Raw genomic sequence first — 22,765 nt, 5'->3', positions numbered from 1 at the left:
ATATTCGATTGAAAAACTGAACATGTTGTAAACTGACATCAAGTTTAAATATACATAACACGCAGAAAACTCTATCCTGTCATTTTTGAAGAGCCCAATCTAATATTTTTGGTCTTGAAATAGTCTTCATGATAATATATTTCCTTTTAAAAGAACCATATGCATTTGAAACTAAATAAAAACAATTTTATTATGAACTATCCCCTTCAAGGAACTGGTAGTCGTACTTGTTATATCGTGTGTATTGAAGATACACTCTTTAAGATACACAGGTTCTTCTGTCTCAACAGTTTAATGAATTCAGGTGTGAAAAGCAGAGTGGTAACATGTGGAAACTTTGCCATGGCAACATTGTGCTTCATGGAAACTGCTGCGTTTTGCACATCCAATGCGTGTTTGTTCCTCGAGTGTAAATTTGCGCAGCCAAACACATGCACAGCTGTCAGCCATAGTGATTGTGTGCCGTGTAGAAAGGCTGCGGATTTCACAACGTTAGATCGATATCACATTACTGTTTCACTCACTTACACAGATCTCTGAACACTCATTCATGGTGGAATTCAGGATATGTTGTGTTTTCTTTCCCACGTATAGCAATGCTATCCTTTTATCACTTTTTTTTTAAACTTGCATATTATAATAATGTAAAACTGGGTCTTTATTCCCCTCATCTCTCATGTATGCTTGTAGTTTGATGAGGTAATTATGTGACTTTAATAAGAAGCTCAGTTTTGATTAGGCAGAGGCTGTTTGGAGCGGATGATCATGTTCCGTGCACAGTGTTAGCTTAATGTGATGGGACACATCGACTGAGCCTCATGGACTGAGAATTGCCTTTAATATCTACAGCTTTGCAGGATATTTGCATGCATTTTCATGAGGAATTGTGTAAATGTTCAACTACTTAAAAGGTAATCTTCTTAGGTAGGACTTCTTTCTTTTCTTTCAGCTCTTAATGATTTATATGGTTATAACCTATGTACTTAGGTACTAAACATTCTTTTATTCCATATATTGGCCTAAAGTATTTAAATAAATAACATGATAACGTGTTTATTGTGTAGGAACGGCACAAAGCTTGATCAGAATGCTTTTACACATAAGCAGAAGTATGTATTAAACAGCTTATAGATGTGGAAATGGAAGTTGGGAAATGCATAATCCTCAACCTCTAGCTCCCTCTGATGGAGTCAATGTAAAAAGAACGAGAGAGGGAAAGATAGAGGTAAATGTCTCTATCTGGTCTCATTGAACCGTGCCAGCTGGCATCGCCACTCTAAGTGCCACCCAAGAGTCCAGCGTCTTGACATCCTATAACATGTCTACTACAATATTTTTTGGGGGTTACGAGTAGGCTGCTCTTTGATTTAAATGGGGATATGATTTGATTCCAGGCGTAATTGTTTAAAACTCCTCTCCATATACCAGACATGAGCTATTTTTAGAGACGGTGGGATACCATCCAGTATACCCTAACAACTGCATAGATCGGAACTCTTAAGGTACCACACATACTATGGCAATAACCTAGGCTAGAAGGAAACAAATTCGTCTTTCAATTCTTCTTCAAAAGGTCTAAATAGTCTAGTAACATCACTAAATCTAGTTTACAGTCATGCACTGATACACTGTAAAACACACACAAACCTAACACACATTTCGATATCCAAATCTCTTGAGAAGTAATTGCACAGTGAGCAAAGTGTATGTGTGTGTGTTTGGGATAAGTATAAACCTTTACTCAAGATGGAGGGCTACTTGAGAGCATTATGTGTGTGTAATTTATTACAGTTCTAAGGTGATTTGCAAGCTCTTGAGAGGAAAGACTGTGTACAGAATTTGTGTATTGGTCTTCACTCCATTCAGTCAGAATAAACTAACAAAGTGCTGTATAAGAGTTGTAAGTCATTTTGAATATGACTCATCAGCGCTAATTCTGTGTGGGACAAAGAAAAATGAGCCTGTGAGATAATTGAGATGTATTGCAGGAAAGTTGCGTGTGTGTTATAAATGTTCATGTAAAGAACATCTGTATTAATGGCATAATTTGTTACAAAGTATATAAAACAAGATATAAAACACAAAAACAGAGCTTGGAAAACCGCAAGCAAGCACTTGGGATAAAACACATCCACACAACTAAAGAAGATACACGCTCTAATGCACAATCCATTAGCAGCCATTGAAGAAAATCACCTTAGACCTAACCACACCGCAATGAGATACAAAACCATAACAGTTACTGAACAGCAAGAGCTAATTCTTAATGAAAGCATCTCCGCCCCTTAGAAAGACACTCACATGTACACACACATTGAGAGAGCACATAATGTGAGCTCTAAAGGGAAGTAATATCTGTAAAACAATCAAAGGCTGTTTTCAGAGGGCAGTGCAGGGACACACATTCACAGTGTGGTTACCCATAATGCCATTGCTGCTTTGATGAAGGGTACCAGAGCGGGCAGCACTAATGAAATAGGGAACGGGAGGGGAAGAGATGGACAGAAAGAAAAAAAGTGAAAGTAATAAAACTCAGTAGAGACAGTGGACATTACAGAAAACTCCATAAAGAATGCATGTCCTGTTAGAGGCAATAAAAAACTCTAGTATAAATGAGTGTATTATTATAACATAATTAGCAGGGCTGTATAGTGCATATATGTCACACATGCTACTAAAAAATCTGTCTGTGCTAAGAATTGAACCGTGTAGCATGCATGCGATACAGTTTTGTACGTGTTTTAGACAGAGCCGCTTGTTTGAGTGAAGTGTTTGCCGCGTGATGTAAATCAATGGTGCTATTTGAGTTGTTTTTGCGTTTGAAACTAGTTTTCCTGCTGTGTTGAGTCCCTATTTAGAGCACTGTGATTTCCGTGAAGTGGAAACAGGGAGGAATAGCAGAGGCGCTATCCGGCTCTTTAAACATGTCACCTGCTTGTTTTGCTTGAATGTGAATGAGTTGTTTAAGGCATTACCATGTGCGTGTAACGCTCGTACATTGTCTGCGTCTCTATATGAGGACATGTTCACATGAACTCCATCCCCACAGCTGATCTGAGAGATTATTTTATAAGCATTTCACTGCTAGCAAAAAAATATCGTCAACACCACACTCTTTGCGAAGACCTGTCAAAATAAAAGTCAGATCAAAAACACTGTATTGTATTATAATATTTACTATAGTGTAAATAGTTTAGCATTTTACTGCTAGAATACTACGATTTACTAAAGTATCCTTATATTTACTAAACCAATACATATATTATATCTCAAAATCACCATTGTATCTGCAAAAGGAGGAAGTTTACTGCAGTTTACCAGTGTACATTATATTATACTACAGTATATGGACAAATATATAATTATTGTATGTATAAGAATGGAAAAATCACAGAACTTTTATTTGAATGGAAAAAAGAACTTGGGAAACTCCATTATATGGCCCTAATTTACCCAACTGTAACATCAATGTTGTTTGTCCGTTACCTGCCCATTTATGTGACAAACTACACAAAAAAATGTGTATGTGTATAATTTTTTCTAATATAACACTATATAACAAATATAACAGATTTTTTATACTTGTGCTATACAACAGTTTGGCCTGTGCTACAAAACTTTAAACCTCTGTAGCACCAGTGCTACGTACAAAAAAAGTTAACGTCACAGCCCTGATTAGTATCAAATACTGTGGAGAAAGCCTCACATTAGTCTTTTAAGCCCATGTCGTTATAAAACAAGCAGTCAAATAGAGTGGCCAGGGTTGTTCTGTAGACAGGTGCCATGACATGTAAACCACTTGTGCAAAAGAGTGCCGTGTGTTAAAATTGTGATTGTTGCAAAATAACTACTTTGCAAGTAACGCAATTTTGCTTCTCAAACACAGATGTAGATAAAGCTTTAATAAATGTCCCTGCTTTTATTACGCATGATTCATCAAAACTTTCTCAGCCTGTAAAACTAGTTGTATTTTCCACTGATGCAACCGAGCTTGTACAACCAGAGGAAAATGTTATTACCCAAAAGTATCACAGCCTAAGAGCTCAGTCTAATGATCCAATCAAACTCCAAGCCCAAATGATCCCGCCCAACATTATTTCTTTTGGAATCATCTGTTTCAACTAGAAAATGTCAAGTAACAGAAGTTAAATGCTACGTCAGTATCATTTCATATTACCTTTAATCACCTTCTGAAAGGCTGACAGACATTCAGACTCTCACCCTCAAAAACCTCTCTTCCACCGTCTAGAAGCATTCGGTAATGCAGCGAGGTGGTCCGGTCACCCTGTGATTCCGCCTTTAGGGCTGCCCAGGGCAATGTGACCTCACACAACAGGACCCTGCTTCCCTCTGTCTTCTAAAGCACACATGAACAGGCAGATAGACAGACACTGTCTGGAAATACCAGCTTTTATTTGCCACAAAACTTTTCACCGGCTTCTATTGTTTTAATAATGAGCTTATGATATTTTCTCATACTCTGACCCTGCTCCTAATACAAACCTCAGAGAAACGACTTAATTACTACAATACCATTAAGACATCATTTACTACGTTCATTAAGCCCATTTCATTGTTGGCTGACACCCAAAATGTAGGTGTTTTGGTCTCCACAATGTAAATCCCGACCCGCCCACCCCAACACACAGAGACTGACATTATCTCTGTGCCCAGCGCTGCTAATAGAGTGTGTGCAACAAAATGAGGCCGTGGAGTGCAGAAGACATTAACACTGATAGAAGTCGACAATAAATTACCGGCACACGCAGAAACTGCGGTATAGAGTTCAAACATCAGGTACATTGCGAGATCTCGTTTCAGACGTTGGTGCGTGTGTGTTTTCGAGGCCAATGCAAGTCAGATGTTTGTCTCAAGGGCTACTTGGAGGCGAGGAATTTAAAAAAACGTTCTGTTTATCCAGGTTAAACACGCATCTAATATAGTTAGAACGCTCTGCCTCATACTGGCGGCTGTGTATTGAAATACAGTAGTATCTGCATGCTCTAAACTCTTCTTTGTAGGGCTGGGTATCGATTCAGATGCTCATATTCAATTTCGATTTCCAAGCCCTCAATTCAATTAGATTCCAGATTCGGTTCAATGCATGCATACGGATAAAAATCATATAGATATTTCTTAAAAAAAGCAAAACATCAGATTACCATGGTGAATTAATAAAAAGTAATGAAAAGCCACAACTGCGCAATGTTTCCGATAGGAATTTGTGACAATGTGGCATTTGGTGATGTAACACGCTTATTAACATATTTGTGACGTCATTGTCATTCATAGTTTTTGAGTTTCCATTTCAGACTCGTTTCGCTTCTACTCTCTGAACATTCTGTATTTTAATACACCTTGTTGCCCAAAAAAGCTGTTCTCATTTACATATTTCTGTTTCTGTAGTCAGTCTGATTCTGTTTCTGTCATCATCTGACAAAATCCCCATACACACGTGAAAGAGCAGTGATATTGGCTACAACACAGAGCGTAGCCTCTATCTATGAAATCATGCGCAGACGAACTGTTCATGTATATCCAAACAGTCAACATAACAGTGACTCTGTATGGAACACAGTTTTGTATTTTTTTATTCTCGAATAAGCTGCTTTATGGTCAATTAAATGTGCTCCTTCTCCCTGTTGCTCACTGCATAAAGTCATGCTGCGAGAGAGACGAGCCCTGTGCCAGGGAAAGCGAGACCTTGCGCTCGCGCCTCACGGGGCAGTACTGCCGACATTTTCCCACTGAATGAAAGTTAAGGTTTATCCAAAAAAGGCGCATTGTATGTCATTATGCATTTCATCCGCCATGTTAATTAAGCAGTGAATGAACGATAGGATCCTGTTGTAACATCCCCGTTGTACAAACAGAAGTGACATCTAGTGGAGAAGATTAGTAGTAGCAAAATGATAAGTATGTTTAATGCTTGCGGAAATCAGAAAGAAAAAAAATTATTCATGACGTTTGAGAATCGACCGCATTACAACGATTAATAGAAAATCATAAATGAAAAATGAGAAAGTTGACACATGGCAGGTACATGAAGTCAGGTGGAGAAAAGGAAAAAGAGACAGACACATGTAAAACAAAGGAAATTCAAAAGAGTAGGAAAGCTAAGGAAATTGTAATGAAGTGCAACAATAGTTTTGGTTTACTGAAAGGCCAAAAATTCACATAACTGTGCATACGAATGTTTCAGTACCTCGACTAGCCCGATCAACATGCTGTAGATCCTCTACAAACTTGAGCACTTCAGGAAATTTCTCCTCACACGTCTCTGCCAGGAAGTTCAGCAGAGTGGACTTCTGATCTGCCGATTTAGTGTCCTTCAGCTGGGAGGGCAAACGAAACAGAGTGGAAGGAAAAAAGGAAAAATCATCTGATTAATGTCATATCAAGTTAAATATGAATAACACACGATAAAAAAATATAAGCCATCAGGGAATATGCTGGTTCAAAACTTATTTCCTGTGGATTCTAGAAGAGTAAGAACAACCCCATATAAATGGCACCGAACCTGGGAGTCTGATAAAAATGCTTATTTAAAGGAAATGAAGTCTAACGTATTTAGACAGGTTTGCATCTGGACTCTTCATATGTTTACGCCGAGGAAAAAAAAAGAGATTACTTTCCATCCAAGCAACATTTCTGCATGTATTGTGTCTGTTGAACTTCAACAACATCAAACGTCAGGAGTGACAAGCCATCCAACAGCGTCAAAGACTGACAGCATGACAAGGTTCTGATATAAAAAAAGTGTAAAATTTTCCGAATTACATGTGCAAATATTAGTGTTGTATCATATTGTAAGTGAATATGAACTTGTTTTCTTTGCTGTATTTGAGGCACAACTTGTATTTGGGGCACTAGCCTTTGCCTAAACTAATGCTAATTTGACTGACAACGCAACTGCACAGCCATCTTCCATCACCCCTTCACAGCAAAGAAACAACAAAACCAAATATTTTCTTTCCTACAATGTGTAGAGAACACTAGGGAGTAAGAGAGAGAGATTCTTGAAGGCACCCATCAGCAGCGGCCTTCTTCACGTCTGACAAGTTAATTTGATAGTACACCAAAATTGCAGCCGGACCAGAAAAGCAAGACGTTTTCATTGTCAGTTATGATTATCACTGTGGCAGAAGGATACAGGCCTTTTGTAAAAGGCTGCACGAAAAGCATTTGATTAACATGGATAGAGCAAACATTATTAGGCTCTGCTGGGTGGTGTAGATGCCCAATTACCTTTGGATGGGATGGCAGGGGTGTGAATGAAAGAAAAGAGATGAAGTAAAAATTGTTTTTCAGTTGAGCCTCAAACAATTAGAGATACAATTGCAGAAATCAACATTTTCATTTAAGCCATTTTCATAGTCTCCTCTATCGGTGTCATTTCTTTAAATGTATGTTCTGAAAGGCTTTGGGATGGAAGATGTAGACCTTCGTTTATAACCTACCATGTACATGATGTGAGAACAGTTAGCTATTTAGGTTTGTGCGTTAGCATGGACTCACTAACTTAACTAGTTTTACCCAGAGATACCATACTGAAGCACAAGATGACATTAATGCAGCAGATGGAAACTATAACTTAGTGAAAGTGTGACAACCAGAAAATATTTTATCTTCAGTTGGATTGGAGTTGAATCGGGTTACTGCACCCACATTTAGCTCTTTTTGTGCGGGTTTCCGAAATTGAATAAAATAATTTCCATTCCTCATCCTCCCAAGACACCTGGAATTTGTGTAACAAGTACCCAGGCACATCGTTTTGTCATTTTTGTAGCATAAAATACCATAAACCCATTGCGTGCTTCTGATCTTACAATGTTTCTCTATGGCGCAGAAACCCTAACGTTGTCCGAGTTCCGTTCCCACTGCAACTCGTATTCAACAGCCATCGGCTCATCTGCGTTCAAGGGGAGAGGCTTACTGATAGGTCAATTGCACTGTTAGAGCATTTGGAAGCTGTGTGAAGTGTTAGACTGATGGCCGAGGATGAAATTAGTTTTTTTTGCGTTGCCTGACAGGGCCTTTTCCAATATATCAAATCAAAATGCTGTTTAAACTCACTGCGAGTAAAAACACAGTCGCTGATGGTTTAACTTCAGAAAAAACTAACAAATTAAATCAGATCAACAGAAAGAAAGCAAGAGATCAGGACAAGCCCTCAGGCGAGCAACTTCAAAGACTAAAACTACACATTCTTTTGTCACTACTGTCTATCAGAGACTGTACTGTTCTGTGTGGATGTATTATAGAGATGTACTGTGGTTTCTTTCTCAGCGGTGAGGACAAATCACTCGATCAGCGCCTGTCATGCATGCACAAGAATACATGAGATGTGAACATTCCTCAAAATGACTCCTTGTGTGGACACAAGGATGAGTAAATTATGACTGTTTTTCCATTTTCGAGTGAGCTAACTCCTTAAAGTCTGAAGGTAAACGCGTTGGAATACGATGTGCAGTCTTTTATCAGGTCTTCAGGGAGACATGATGAGCAGGGAGGCATTTCATTATCCCAGAGAGGCACTAATGCAGTGATGGCTGCTCTGAGTTTTAGCACCACAAAGACGGAAGGGATGAAAGTAGAAAAGAATAAGATGGATGACTAATAAGACAGATAGAGTGAGAGGTGGATCAAGACTGTTCAAAAAAGGCAAGTCACCATGGAAATCGGAAAATAAATCTGCAACGGCCGGTGTGAAAATTAATTATCCCCTCCTGTCCGTCCTTATTGGAAATATTCTCACATTTTTACCCACTCTCTCAAACATGTTTTCATTATAGGATCTTAAATAGGGCAGAAGCACGATGTTCAATACACACAACACTATTAAAGACAGTATTAAACATTTCTGAAGAAAAGAGGAGGCAACCTGTCTATGCGAATCTCACCGGCACAATGATAAGATGTTATGAATGGTTGCCAAGTGGTTGCTAAAGTGTTCAAGTGAAACGTTAATGTATTGTTCTGGGTGGTAAAGAGGACACGACATGGTGATAACTTCCTATCATATTCTAGTCCACGGATGAATCCCTGATACAAACTCGAGGGGACTTTTTGGCCGGATTTGTAAAAACAGAAGCACATCAAATGTGTGATCATTAAGAAAAATATCACAACTTTTCCTGCCAACAAGCATGATTTATTGTGCCCGTAGCAGAACAAGTGAAGCCATTTAATACCTCTAGGAATAGTAACAAGTTTTAATCTCCAACCATAAGTATGAGCAATATTAATCGTGAGAACTGTCTGGAGGAAAACCATTCAAACGTCCCAAAAGAAGTTCAAAGAACACAACCTAAGCTCCAGCCCAACGTTCAGTGGAAAAAATTGTTGATTCATCTCACCTGCGTGTAACCTGGCAAAGGGATACAGATATAATCCATTAGCATTACATTAGCTAATGCATCTGACTAAACGTAAAATAAGCACCCTCAGATATCTGTATGACGTCATTACTCATAGACTTATCTCTAAAAACAGAAGGAAAACACATAGAGTGGTTTTTGGTCTCTGCACTTTGATAGATGCCAGAAGATACGGCTACTGTGGTCTTGAGTGCTTGATAGTGTTAAATCAAATGAGATCTTCTCGAATGCCAGGCGTCTCCAGCGAGAAGCACTTTAGATGGGTCGGGCGATAGGGTCAAGGTAACGGGAAAAGTGCGGGAGGGGAATGAAGGACACAGGGGCCGGACAGCTGTGTATGATGGTGACTCAGATCTGGCTCTTCGGCAAATATTGCAGGAACAAATTATCATTTTACAGGCTCTTTCCCAAAAACAGAGAGCAGGAGGAGGGCGTTTGATGAAAACTGCCTTAAGTGTGTGTGTGTGTGTGTGTGTGTGTGTGTGTAAACAGACACTAAAAAACAGAGGACAAAGACCAAAAATTTCATAAAACATGTGAATATAGATAGCAGAACACAGAAATGACTACAGGGCTGGTTTAACAGGATGAAAAGATACTGTTGGGAGTTTCTTTTGGACTACACTTAATCTGTCTCTAGGATAAAAGCCCATAACAGCCTCTAGACCTTTTTTGTTTTTATTTTTGAAAGGTTCAAAGGAAGTTTTATTAGATATGCAGAAACTTGCACAGACGTTGTGCCTGCAGGTTTGTTGAGAAAAATTAGCATATTTCAGCAATAAGCTAGTGTCCACCATTCAACAATATCCACCCTTGAATGTTTATGCAATATAGTTGGTCAATAAGAAATGTATTAACTAGATAGAAGTGTGGAGCACTCTCAGCTCGGTTTAACACATTTAACCATATTTAAATATGATAGGGTTGAAACATTCCTCTACAATCGGTGCAGAAAATATGGAGAAAAACAGTGCAGAATCCACATAGGACTTGACATGAAGTTCAAAAACCAGGCAGCTGTGACTCACACACAGACCCGTCATCCGCACGTACCTTGCAGAGCGAGCTGAGGTTGAAGCCAAAAGACTGGGCGTTCCGTGAGCCGGCGTTCATGAAGTTTCCCATGAGCAGAACGAGTTCCAGCAGCCTGCTAAAGGCTTTGCTCTTCCGCATCTCGTCACAGGCGGCGTTCACCGCCATTATGTCGGGACGCAAGTTATTCACCTGCTCCTCAAACTGCAGCTTAAACAGGATGGAGTTCAGTCTGGGTTTCAGACGTTTTACGCTGCTCATCTGGAGAAAGAAAAATGTAAACGAATCAACAGAGGATTTGGGTGAAACAGTCCATTAGACTTCAACAACTAATTTCAGTGTTAAATAAAAAGGTTTTATGGTCTACATGTCTGACATTTTGAATACAAAATGCATTCTGGAATTACCTTTCCATCTGAGTAAACATGACGCCTCTTAATGTTGTCTAGATGGGCAGCTCACTAGGTTTTGCTAAAGTACTATTACTAGTTATAACTTAATAAAATTTTGGGGATAGAACAAGATGTGATGAGAATCAGATTAATGGTTCAAATGTAACATGGTTTCATGCATTTAGTTTTTTTTCTAAGAAAAACAACAGAGGAAAACGTGCATGATGATACAGTATCAATAAACAGCTGTATTATTGAAGTTCATAACCTGCACACACACGCATATAAACGTGTTTGTGTGTTTCAGTGATGGTGGGGGTGAGAAGGACAATAATTTGCCTCCAATATTTAGCACGTAATTAAGCAATTCAATATGTAAATGCTGTTTTGCATAATCAGAAATCAGTGTCTCGTACAAGCGTGCGCACTGCTATCAAACGCACCTATCCAATCCGTATGTACGTGTAAGCGTAAACAAATGAAAGAGGGGACATCAGCCAAAGAGAGAACTTATCTCTTAAAACAAATGACAAAAGAGCTAAAGAGCCACAAATCTAAACGGAAACAAAGAGATAAACCATAGGTGGGAAGCATGGGAAAAGATGAAAGAAATTAGGGCGAAGCCAAATGCCTAATTTATGTGTGTAAATATTCTGCAAACTTGTAGCAGGCGTCTTGTGTGTGTGTGTGTCAGGCAGTGCTAATCTGCAATGAAACAGACTCCGATTCAAAGCTCTTCCAGCCATAAATGTTTGAGGAGGATTTGTACCCTCCCCTAAAAAACAGCAGCATGCACATCCAGTACATACAAGGAATTATTCATCAGAGCTTCAAGAGACAGAAAAATAAGATCAAGTTTATCGGGGAGGTTTGGCGAGTCTGGAAATCGCCTAATAGTTCATGTATATAAAAGACGGGGTACTAAAACCAGACAAAAGTGGCATAGTGGGGAGACAACAGCTGAGAGATGTTGTGTTGCATAAAAAAGAAAGACATGTACAAAAACAAAGGCAGAAAATGATATTCACGATGTGAAGCGGATGGAAATTTAGCATTTACATTTTGTCTTACAAAACAACAGTTTTAAAAACAACAGCATTGACCGTGCACTGAATATCTGTAATGTTTCTCCGGTATTTTCAAGTAAACCAAAATAGAATTTATTATTTCCAATTGTCAGGAAAAAAGTGGTTCTATTTATTAATCGAGTCATGAAAAGTCGGCAGAGAAATAATTAGAACATTGGTAACCAAGGCTGTGTTGGTTAAGAAAACTGATTCAAAAGCAGAAAAGGCTTAAAAAAATGATAAAGACAATGTTAAAAACAAATCGTAATGTTGAATTTTACACAACAGGACCAGGTACATTGCTTAAGACTGGTTCAATTTTGATTTTATGTGGTTTTCATCTGAAGGGCTTCTTTACAAGCAAACATTTTCTTTGATCAAAATGAGTCTTTTACTTCAAAGTAAGACTTAATTTCTGAATAAAAGCAGCTATACATATTTTACACAGCTCTCTTGAATACTTGATTCATTCGTGGTCATCTATTACAAACATTCACATTCTTTTTTTCTTGTCAAACACTAGCTGACTGCTGTGTAGTGTAATATTATCCCTTTACATTTATTACACTATCGGAGTACCTTCAAATGTTTTATTATAGCATGTGAAACCAATTCAAACCTATCCATCCACACAGGTAATGGTGTGAGACCAGCTAAACTTTACTGCTCTAAAGGTGAGACCTTCAAATACCCCTTTAAAGTTTAAATTAAAATCCACCGGCAGGCAGAAGTGCTGGTGACGTTGTCTTAGCTGCCACTCGGCATGTGACGGTATTCAGCAGGGAACACGTTTTTAAGTGTTTCAAGTTTTATTCTTTATCAGGGAGCTAAATCATCATTTCACACAACCACCCAGAGTGTCTGCCGAATAACAAAAGCGCTTCAATGTGTCTTCATGTCCCAGTAGACTCTGAACACACTCGCTGTCTCTGGTGTATACGGCCTGCTGGAAGACTTAGCGGTGAACGGGGAACATGCACACACACAAACCTGTTTTATCTCTCTTTCTCTATTGTCTGCTCGAGTAAGTTTGCCTGATTTAAACTTTTCTTTTTGTGCACTTTGAACTAAGACCTGTTAAAAGGGGGAGAGACTGTTGCTAAGGCAACAGAAGAAGTCACTTCTCCTGGAGTATTCCGGTAAGAGGTGTAACTCTTTACGCTCAGCTTCGCCCAACTAAAGCCAAATAGTTTATCAGAAGCTAAAAATACAGCATGCTCCCATTAAAAACATTTACACAGGGGAAACAAAGCAGGGACAGAAACCTGAAATAGAAGCTTATTATACACTTACATATGTGGATGAATAGGAAATCACAAAATCACCTTGTATGATCTTGTGTCCCTGTAGTCACTTGCTATATTTATGGTCCACTTAGCAGATAGCAAACAACAGGTTTAAAGTTATAGCTTGAGAAAAGAACAAAGAAAAAACTGCTTGCAATGGCACTATGGGAGATTACCAATTCCCTTTGAACCGGTTGGTTCTCTGAACTGCTAATGTATCACTTCCTACTGCCTATGCATGCATACAGCACAGCTCCATATTGCTTATGATATTACAATGACCCCAAACACAATGACAGGACGCACGGTTGCATGAAGCGAAATCTTGATGGCTCTCTTGAGTAAATCTTTCACTTCCATTTTATTTCTCAACAAGCATGTCTTTCTTGCAGCGTTATAGCTTCATGTCAGGTGATTTTAGCAACAGGGGTGAACAAGCACGGCAGACACATGCTGGCAAACTGGAACTTTCTTTTCTTCTCTTCTCTTTAGAAAAGTCAGTTGCTGGACAGTGCCCCGGGAGACTGGGCTGAATGACTCATGATGGTTTTAGCCGTCAGCGAGGCGCACTTATACCATAACTTATCAGAGCTTTGCCTAAGAGTGAATGCCATGTGATTTCAGGTCATACTTTTACACCTATAATTCAACATTTTACCAAAGCTAATCTATGACATTTCACTCACATTTAGACCTTAGATGTCAGAACCGATAAAAAAAATGAGCATGTGAACCTTCATTTGAAATTAGAGCACTTCCTGCACATAACATAATGGCAGAACAATTATCATTAAATCTGATTGGTGAAAGCTAAACAAAAGAACCACTTTTACTGTAGCGTGTCATTTATTCCATGTTTAAACACTTTTTCCTTCCCATTTGAAGTACTGAAGTGAAGTCATTCATTAATTACCCCCGAAATGTTTAAACAAAGCTTTTCAACCATTGCTGATGCACAGTATATAATATATGTTTATGTATTACAATAAAAATAACATATAATGTTGAGATCATTGCCACAAGATATAACCGCAGAGAATATATAAATGTATATAAATTGTCATTAAAAAATATATGAAATATACACTTTAACAGTTCTATCCTTTGATCAGTTCACTTTTGAAGAACTATAAGCATGATTGTTTGCAACTACATACAAAAAGCAAAATGTAAGATAAGTTGAGCTTATGATATGAAGAATAAAATGCTGATCAAAATCCATCTAGATGCCAGCAGTGTGCAAAGCTACATATGATAAGAATATAATATTTTTTGTACAGGCCTGTGCCCTCACCTTGTGTAAGAATCAACTATTAGTATCAAATTACCAATAAAAAAAGAGAATAACTTATCTAAATATGCTTCAAAGTACAATTACATAACTTTAAATGTGCTTTAAAGCATGGCCATCTTTCTTGCCAGCCTGCTTTTGACATATTCATCTTAATAAATAATATTTCATTATTAACGTCCACTGAATTTTATGTATGACTATATTTTTGTTTTGTCAAAACTTTATGCAAGATTTGCCATGCTCTCCTGCAGGTTAACATCAAGAACCATTTAAATTGGTTTGGTACCTTGTCCATGTGCATGCTCGATCGGGTTTAACGTTTACTCCTGACGCAGGATGGGCCACATTTAACTATTTTTACTCAGAGTTAAAAAAGTGTGGCTCTTAATTGTTAATCAATAAAGAGGTAGTGCGCGGCTGGTTGCTGCAGAAATGAAAGAGACCCGTGCAGACATGGATTTCTGCGCACACGCGGTTGATGTCCGGCTGCGTCGCTTTTACAAGCATTAGTAAGTTGCAGGTTAATTTTGTAAATGAATTTACAGACAAAAAATTATCAATGCCAACTTTGTAAACTGCTCAGATGTATATTGAGAACTGCCTATGCACAGCCTGTGTGTGTATGTGTGGGCGTGCGTGCGTGCATGTACTTACAACAACTCCAAACTGCTCGGGTTCAGATAGGTTGTCATATTCACTCTTGTACTTGACCAGTGCATTTAGCTGCTCCTGTTCCGGCAGGTGCTTCACAAGGTTCTGTAGGGGAGAACACGACTTACAATATGAAATATGCTATTCTAGTTTTTTACTTGCTGTTACTTCAGATCTGGTTTCCAAGCATCTCAGTGGCATTTAGTCTTCCTCTGCACTAATGAAGTATAAATTTCTGAAATATAAACACCTTAGAAAATATATACACTACACATTTTGATTATTAGATCCTGGCAACTCATGTGTCATTGGATTCATGCATTATTGTCCTCAATGACTGTTTTTGTGCTAGCAAAATAAGTTGAATTAAATCCACTTTTAATCAACTTTCTTACATACAGCGATTTAAGTGTTATATTTGTACTAGTGACAGAATTAAACTTGCGCTGTTAAATGTATGTCTTCAGAAAAAAAACATTCCATCTTTTCAGATGCCAGCGAATAGCACATCTCTATAAATGGCCACTTCATTAAAGCACATGCACATAAATCTAAAAGATGGATGTCCCTGTTTATCTATGTCGCCATCAAAGAAAAATGTTAAATAAACATGCAGATGGCAAATTCAACTCTTCCGATCTCAGTTATGAAGATCAATTGAATTGTTTTCTTACTTAAGCTTTAAACATGCAATATGCAGTACAGCAAGTAAAAAATAATGGAGTGGTTTATCTTGAAATGAAAGGAAAAAAGACAGATATACATATAATTGACTTTCAAAGTGGTATCTGGAAAACCACAGTAAAAACCACATTCAAATGTTGTGTTGTTTTATAGTTCTGAAAACTAATTGTTGGTCGCAGTTAACATTTCTGAATATGTATGTGTATAAATGCTCACAAATGGTGATGCAGGGGGATGTTACCTGGATCATAGGCTCAGTCAGCTGGTCTTCGTCCACCTCTAAAATCGTTCTCTTGATCTCCTCGTAGGGCATACGGAACGACCCCAAGAAAATGGCTTAAAGAGAGAGAAAAGAGAAAATTTACATCTCAAGCTCTCTGCAGTAATTTATCAACAGGTCACAAAGTCTCTCTGTACAGAGTATTTCATGTCCTAGTGCGCTGTATGCTGATGATGTCAGATAAACTGAAAAGAGAACCTTGCTGCATTTTAATCTTATAAGAGAAATTCAGCAGAATTCATAGAAAGAAAGAGTGACTCAAACACTTAATAGGCAGGTATGAGACAAGAAGAGGCAGCCCGGATTCTGTATATAGCAAGAAAAGGTGTGTGTACCCAAGAGCCCCGTGTGGAAAGAGATGGAAATTCTCACATGACACTCTGTACATAACTGAATTTGCCAAACTACACCTTACATTGATTTTAACTCATGAGAATCGCCAAACATCCAGAAAAAAGACTAGCTAAATATTATGATGCTGAATGAAAAAAGGAATCAGGGCAAAGCTGTCTTTAGCTGTAGATTTGCAATTCAAGGTAAAGCTCTTTATACCTCGGGACTTCCCATCATGCCCACTGATAGCCTTTAAGGCCACAAGATTGTAATGTAACTGATGCTAAGGCTATCTCAAACGAAATGCTAAAAACAAGTATGCCAACAACATAAGCTGACAACGTTTTTACCGGTTGCTCAGCTCTGAGAATCTTTCTTAACATAGAGGTCTGAGCAGACTTGATGGGTGGAGAGCCACTGCATTACAGGTGATATATAGATGTGTTTGTGGATGATGGAGTGACGGATGGATACTCACAGAGATTCTGCGCTATCTTTGGGTCCAGCACTTTCAGTTCTTTCACTCTCTTCTTGATGGATTTCTTCTCCTCCAGTTCTTCCTCTTCTTGTCGGACTGAAATCACCATTTCACACTTTATGAGCACACACAAGCCAACGACCCAATGAACAAAACACACGTTCAAAGACATCACTGTGAACAAGTAGAATTACACACACACTCACCCCAAACACACAACAAGTCCCAGCACTGACACAGAGCTTAAAGCAGACTAATGGGCTACAGCGGTGGGAACACATTAGCAGTGCACTTAATTTTTCACCATTACTGTCAATCACATGTGGGGGAAAAAATAGTACCATTTCATCTTTAACACAACAAAGAAGAAAACACTGAATAATTAAAGAGACAAGTCTTGAGGAAAAGCAGTTAATGAGGACTCGTGGGGTTGTGCAATATGTTGACCTCTTGGGGTCAGATGATTAGCGGGATGACATTGTGTAAACATGTTTTCACTCTTGTACTTGAGACCAGAAGAGGGACTTAAAGTGCGGTGAACAGAAACTGCACGTTCAGCAATATATGCAGGTACACCAGCTTCGATTTGAAGTTTCAGAAGTACCAATCATTAAAATGCCGTCTAGGTAGACAACCTAGATGTGAATGATTCAATGTATCTATACCAATCCTAAACTCAGGAACCAAATACTAATAGACCAGTGGATATACCATAGAGCAGGGGTTTTTAAAGGGGTCCCCAGAAAAATGTTCTAACAACAAAAGACATTTCTACTGAAGATTATTGCAGTTTAATTTCTATGAACAATATTTTGTCTTTATAATATAACACTTACTACAAGTGTGACAGTTTAAATGCTTCTTTATATAAAAATGGATATGTATTTTAGAAAGGGGGACCCACTCAAAAGGTTTATCATATTTGGGGGTCCTTGGCATGAAAAAGTTAGAAAAGCCCAGCCATAGAGAACATTTACTTTTTACTACAGCGCTGAGGACAGTATTACCCGTTTCCAATGTTACCTGGCATGATCAAAACGTGTTAACATGCCATTAATGTCCAAGTTTGACCATTCCTATGGTGCCTCAAAGATGCTGTCTAGGCAGGCAGCTCATTAGATCATTATATTTTGAAGCATAGCCAATGTGTGTGAAATGTTCATGGTGAGAGTGTAAGGGGATTGGTCTTTGGCAAGACAGCTGTGAAGAATGAGATTAGAGCCACACAGCTGTCATGATGACTGTGCTAAATGAGGTCACTCAGTCTCTCTCTAAACCATACAAAACTTCAGGGAAGGGAGTCAATAACATTAGTATGCATACAAACGCATTCAGCCAAAAAAAAACAAAAAGAAAACAGAGGTCAGTGGCCAAGAGAATGTGGTGCAAGGGTTAAGGAAGAAAGAGATGGAAAAAAGGGGAGATGAGGAAAGGAGCAGATGGAGAGCAGGGGGTTTCGATACAAGTTTAATTATTTAAGACACCAGATTAAGAGAAGTAAACGCAGGCCTCGGGAGAGAAGTGCATAATTGTCTTGTGCACTAACTAACATGACTGTCTGGATAGCGACTTGAAAACACGGGGGTGAGCTTGTTTTTTACTTTAACACAAATACCGCTGTAAGGGAAGGGCATAGGAATTAAATGGGGTACAGCAAAGCTACTGGGGTAAATATCCCTCGTTCACAGACCTACCCTCAAATCCCCCGTCCACACATTCACAACTTACTGTACTTCTGTGGTTGTTCTGCAGGTGCACTTTCCTCACACACTTGTGGAGAGACAACGACGAATATTGAAAAGAAAGAGAAGAGGAAGACGAACAATAAAATCAAAAAGAGCAGACAGCGGAAAACACGACAACAGCAGAAAACAAGAGTGAAAGAGAGAGAAGAACATTTTGACAAAGAGGAAGTAGCGACATAATCTCTTCTCATTAAATTTCGCAATTAATTGTTCATCATGTTAAAACACTGGAGTGGATAGATTTGAGTCGGGGAATTCTGCGATGGCTCAAACTTGACAAAGTAAAACCCTAAAGAACTAATTGTAATCAGTTGGCCAGATGGAGGAAAATCATTAAAGATTCATGTTCTTGATGTACTGTAATTGGAACAAATTGGCTGATTTGCGCAGTATATCACACTCAAAGATGTATCACAAGCTTTAACACGCAGGAAAATAAAACAACACACGTGGACGACAACAAATTACTGACAAAATGTTTGTCAAGTTTTTTCCAGTGTTGACAAAGACGAGACAACTATGATTATAATTGAAGGACTTTAAGTAAAACTGTTGATGAAATTATGATGAAAAAACAGCACGACAAGATATGCACAAATAATGTCCTAAAGGTCCAGTGTATGAAATATAGCAGCATCTAGCGGTGGGATTGCAACCGATGTCTCACTTCACCGCTCTCCCCTACTTTTTGAAACACTATAGTGGCTGACACAGAACTAAGATGGCGTCACGTTTCCACTTCTTTGCCGAAGGAGATAAAGTTTTTCGCGCTCTGTAGAGCAGTTTGTCTGTTTGGGGCTACTGTAGCGAATTCCATGTAAGGGGACCTGTGGTGTACATAGATGGTCATTCTAAGCTAACAAAAACATAACGCTTCATTTTGTAAGGACTTTAGACACGTCTGAAGGCCTACTTGTGTATATTATAAATTGCATCAATAGATCCTCCTTAATATTACACATAGCACCTTTGAATGGAAAAAATAAGTGACAGTACGTGTGTAAATTAATGTTTATACATTTTCAAAATGTATGTTGTAGCTATTTTGTAACATGCTGTAATAGACATTTTCATTTGACTATAACTAAAATCCGTAAAAATAAAGTGAGCTCCACGATTTAAACTATTTAATGCAGAGATAGGCTATAGGGCTTTAGTGAATGTAAAAACACAGCATCCTGTGTGCTACTGGAATATCGATCCACAGACACAGCCTTCTCACCACCCTCCATCTATCCAACCAACCCTACCATCCGTATCTCCCTCTTCAGCAGAAGGAAAAAGTCAGGGTTTGTAGGATGAAGATATGCAGTATTGATCTGCTCATCATGACTAAGAGCCATGCCATCAAAACGACACCCATATATTACACACAAAGTATATGCGCACTAAATGTTTATATAAATCACATCGCGTATGATTCATGGTGCCGTCTCTCGGAGTTCATAATACCAGTGTTTGTGTAACATCCCTTACGAAGTTTAACTGCACTTTTACTAATATAATTATGATATTACTTTTGTTTTAAGAGTTTCACCTTGTAAAGGTAAAATGATTAAAATAATTAAGATATAAAATTAAAAGGTTGTTTAAATATATATTTTTTAATTTACCAAACAATTGCACGGCTTTAGAAACTTTAAATCCACATCAAACAGAACCATTTTGACTAACACATAAACGGTTAAGTTAATATTAAAACACACAACTTAATTTAGACACAAAGCAAAGCTTTAAAGGTCTTCCCTCCAAGAAATCTTTCACATGCTATATATATAACAGATCTAAAGGGCACATTAAAGGCCAAGCAAAAGTCACTAAATATCCTTAAAAGCCCCTGAAAAGGCACTTAAATATGCAGCTTGCAAAGAGAAAGTGTATCTTTGTAAACAAGTTAGTAAGAAACTGCAGCAATGCACAAAGTGTTTTCGCGATTCCTGCAGTTTAATGACACGTCATTAACCCCATTAACTTACATTTATATAAGGTCACTAATAAAAGGCAATTGATGAGCCGTGGTCGAACATGATGTTTCCAAATGTCAATGTCAATATAAAGCTAAAGACAGCAATGCAGATAAAAGGGTTAATACTCCAGTATGTCACGCACATACAAACATTTTATGTATATACAAATATTTAATTGATTAAACTTTTTTATAATTATATGTAACTTATTTGATTAAAATCTCTGTGACAAAAGGAAACTCACTAAACAAACAACCATCTAAAAAGCCTCCATCAAGCTGTGACCTCAAACATTAACTTCCCTCCGATCACAAAATCAAACACAAAATAACCATCTAAACAAACAGCATAACAATCTGCAGTCTGACAGAAGAGAAAATTTCACAAGACAAGAACAAGACTGATGATGATCCAGAAAAATGGCACATGTTCCACACCCCCCAAATCTGCCTCTGTCCTCATGTCTCTCGGAGTCGTGTTAAGGAGAATGGGAGATGAAATAAACAGGGATTGAAACGGAATGAGGGATGGGCTGTCTGGCCCGTGAGACAGTCTCCAGTGATCCAGCCTGTCTGATCAAGGGCTGCTTAATCATACCCCAACATTACGGCAATGCAGCATCAATACGGCGAGGCTGAGCTAAAGCACTCATTTCACGCACATCAATCTTTGTCTATTTCCACAGTCAGACAGACAAGAGCATAAGTAATCAGAGCCACAAACTTTACACACACGCACAGGATGATAAGCATAAACGAACATGTTTCTATGGGTGCCTGTGTGCGCAAGTTTTAAGCACTTAATATCAGAAGTTAAGAGATTAAAATCTGTGTTGACTACCTGAGGTTGCATTTTCAAACACAGCTAGGTGAATGTATTGTATAACTATGTATAATGTATAAAAAATTTTTTGTAATTTGAAGGTAATATAATACAAAGTATAGTGTTATAAACGTGCAGACATAAAAGAATGCAAATAACTCTTTGGAGGATTTAAGATGATGATGACCGTTGAGCACGTTGAACAGTTCTGGGGCACAATTGACAACCATAATAGGGTAAAGAATAAAATCTCCAAAACAACTTGTCAATAATAAAAATGACAATGCACTAGTATTGCACTAAAGACTCCGGGTCTTCTTTAGCTTCCTAACCTTCAGTGTGAGAAAGGCTTGCACCTCTAAATCTCGATTCACGTTTTGAGTCTTAAATTGTGTGGAAAACACGAGGCACGCCACATTCTCGCTTCAAATGAACTGCGGTGTGCACGCGGCACTCTGAAAAGTTGATGCAGCCCCTGACGCGCCTAGAAAAATGTGCACGCCGCACCGCAATGCACGCCGCGACCACGTCACCCCCTATTTGTGCCCGCCTACATTTAAAATATCGAATATGTGCACGAAGACGTGAAATGTGAATCAGGCAAAACTTCAGTAACGGTTGCTAGCAATGCAAATCGCTCCTTACTCTGCATTGGTCTCTCTGGCATTTTCAAAAATTCACACACAAGCCCACATTAAAAAGCGATTAAACCATCTGCGGAAATGAAACGAGAAAGGCATCCAATGATTATCATGATAAAGTGCATATTTATGATCGGTGATTTGGAGCAGAAGCTGGCAGGCCTGATTGTGTGTGCTTTCAATAATGCTGCAGTATTTGTAGAGATTTGTTCGTGTAATAAGAGGGGGGCCGTGGGGAGCTGGCAACAGAAGAGGCCTGCAATGTTACATAAAGCCCGAAAGACACACTAATTAAACACTCTTTTTCTAATATATCCATCCTCATCTCAATGGCCTTCCATCGTCTATCAGGCCATACTGCCTGTATCCTTGTCATCCATACATTTGATTTCCCCACACGCCGTCCTACTGTCACCTGTACTGTCAGTTGCTTGCCGTCCACAAAGTCAGAATTCTCTCCTCGTTCTTGCTTGGCAAGAAAAAGTTTAGAAACAGGAGGTGCAATTTGCGGCGTGAATTAGGCGAGAATAGTGATTCTAGGCGAATACCTTGAGAAAAACTATAAAACTCTGAAAGCTGTCAAACTAAATGTCAGCTAGTGGTTTAACTTGTGTAGTTTAAATGAATAAGTTTCAGGCATAAAGGAATTGTGATCACATTAATAAAAACCAATAATTAGCTTCTTTAACATAATTCAGAAATGAATAAGAAAA

General features: G+C 38.4%; 1 protein-coding gene across 1 annotated transcript in view; it reads right to left on the bottom strand.

Annotated features, from left to right (window-relative positions):
* The window catches only part of diaph3 (diaphanous-related formin 3), a 214,110-nt gene that overhangs the window by 74,400 nt on the left and 116,945 nt on the right, over positions 1-22,765 (bottom strand). The window contains exons 18-22 of the mRNA XM_079482660.1: positions 16,878-16,973; positions 16,028-16,122; positions 15,106-15,207; positions 10,434-10,673; positions 6,206-6,335 (exon numbers count right to left, since the gene is read on the bottom strand). Of these exons, the coding sequence (XP_079338786.1) occupies positions 6,206-6,335; positions 10,434-10,673; positions 15,106-15,207; positions 16,028-16,122; positions 16,878-16,973 (663 nt within the window). The remainder of the gene's footprint in view (positions 1-6,205; positions 6,336-10,433; positions 10,674-15,105; positions 15,208-16,027; positions 16,123-16,877; positions 16,974-22,765) is intronic.

The sequence above is a fragment of the Barbatula barbatula genome, assembly GCF_947034865.1.
Source record: "Barbatula barbatula genome assembly, chromosome: 20".
NCBI classification, from domain to species: Eukaryota; Metazoa; Chordata; class Actinopteri; order Cypriniformes; family Nemacheilidae; genus Barbatula; species Barbatula barbatula.
This window is presented reverse-complemented; position numbering and strand designations above follow the sequence as displayed.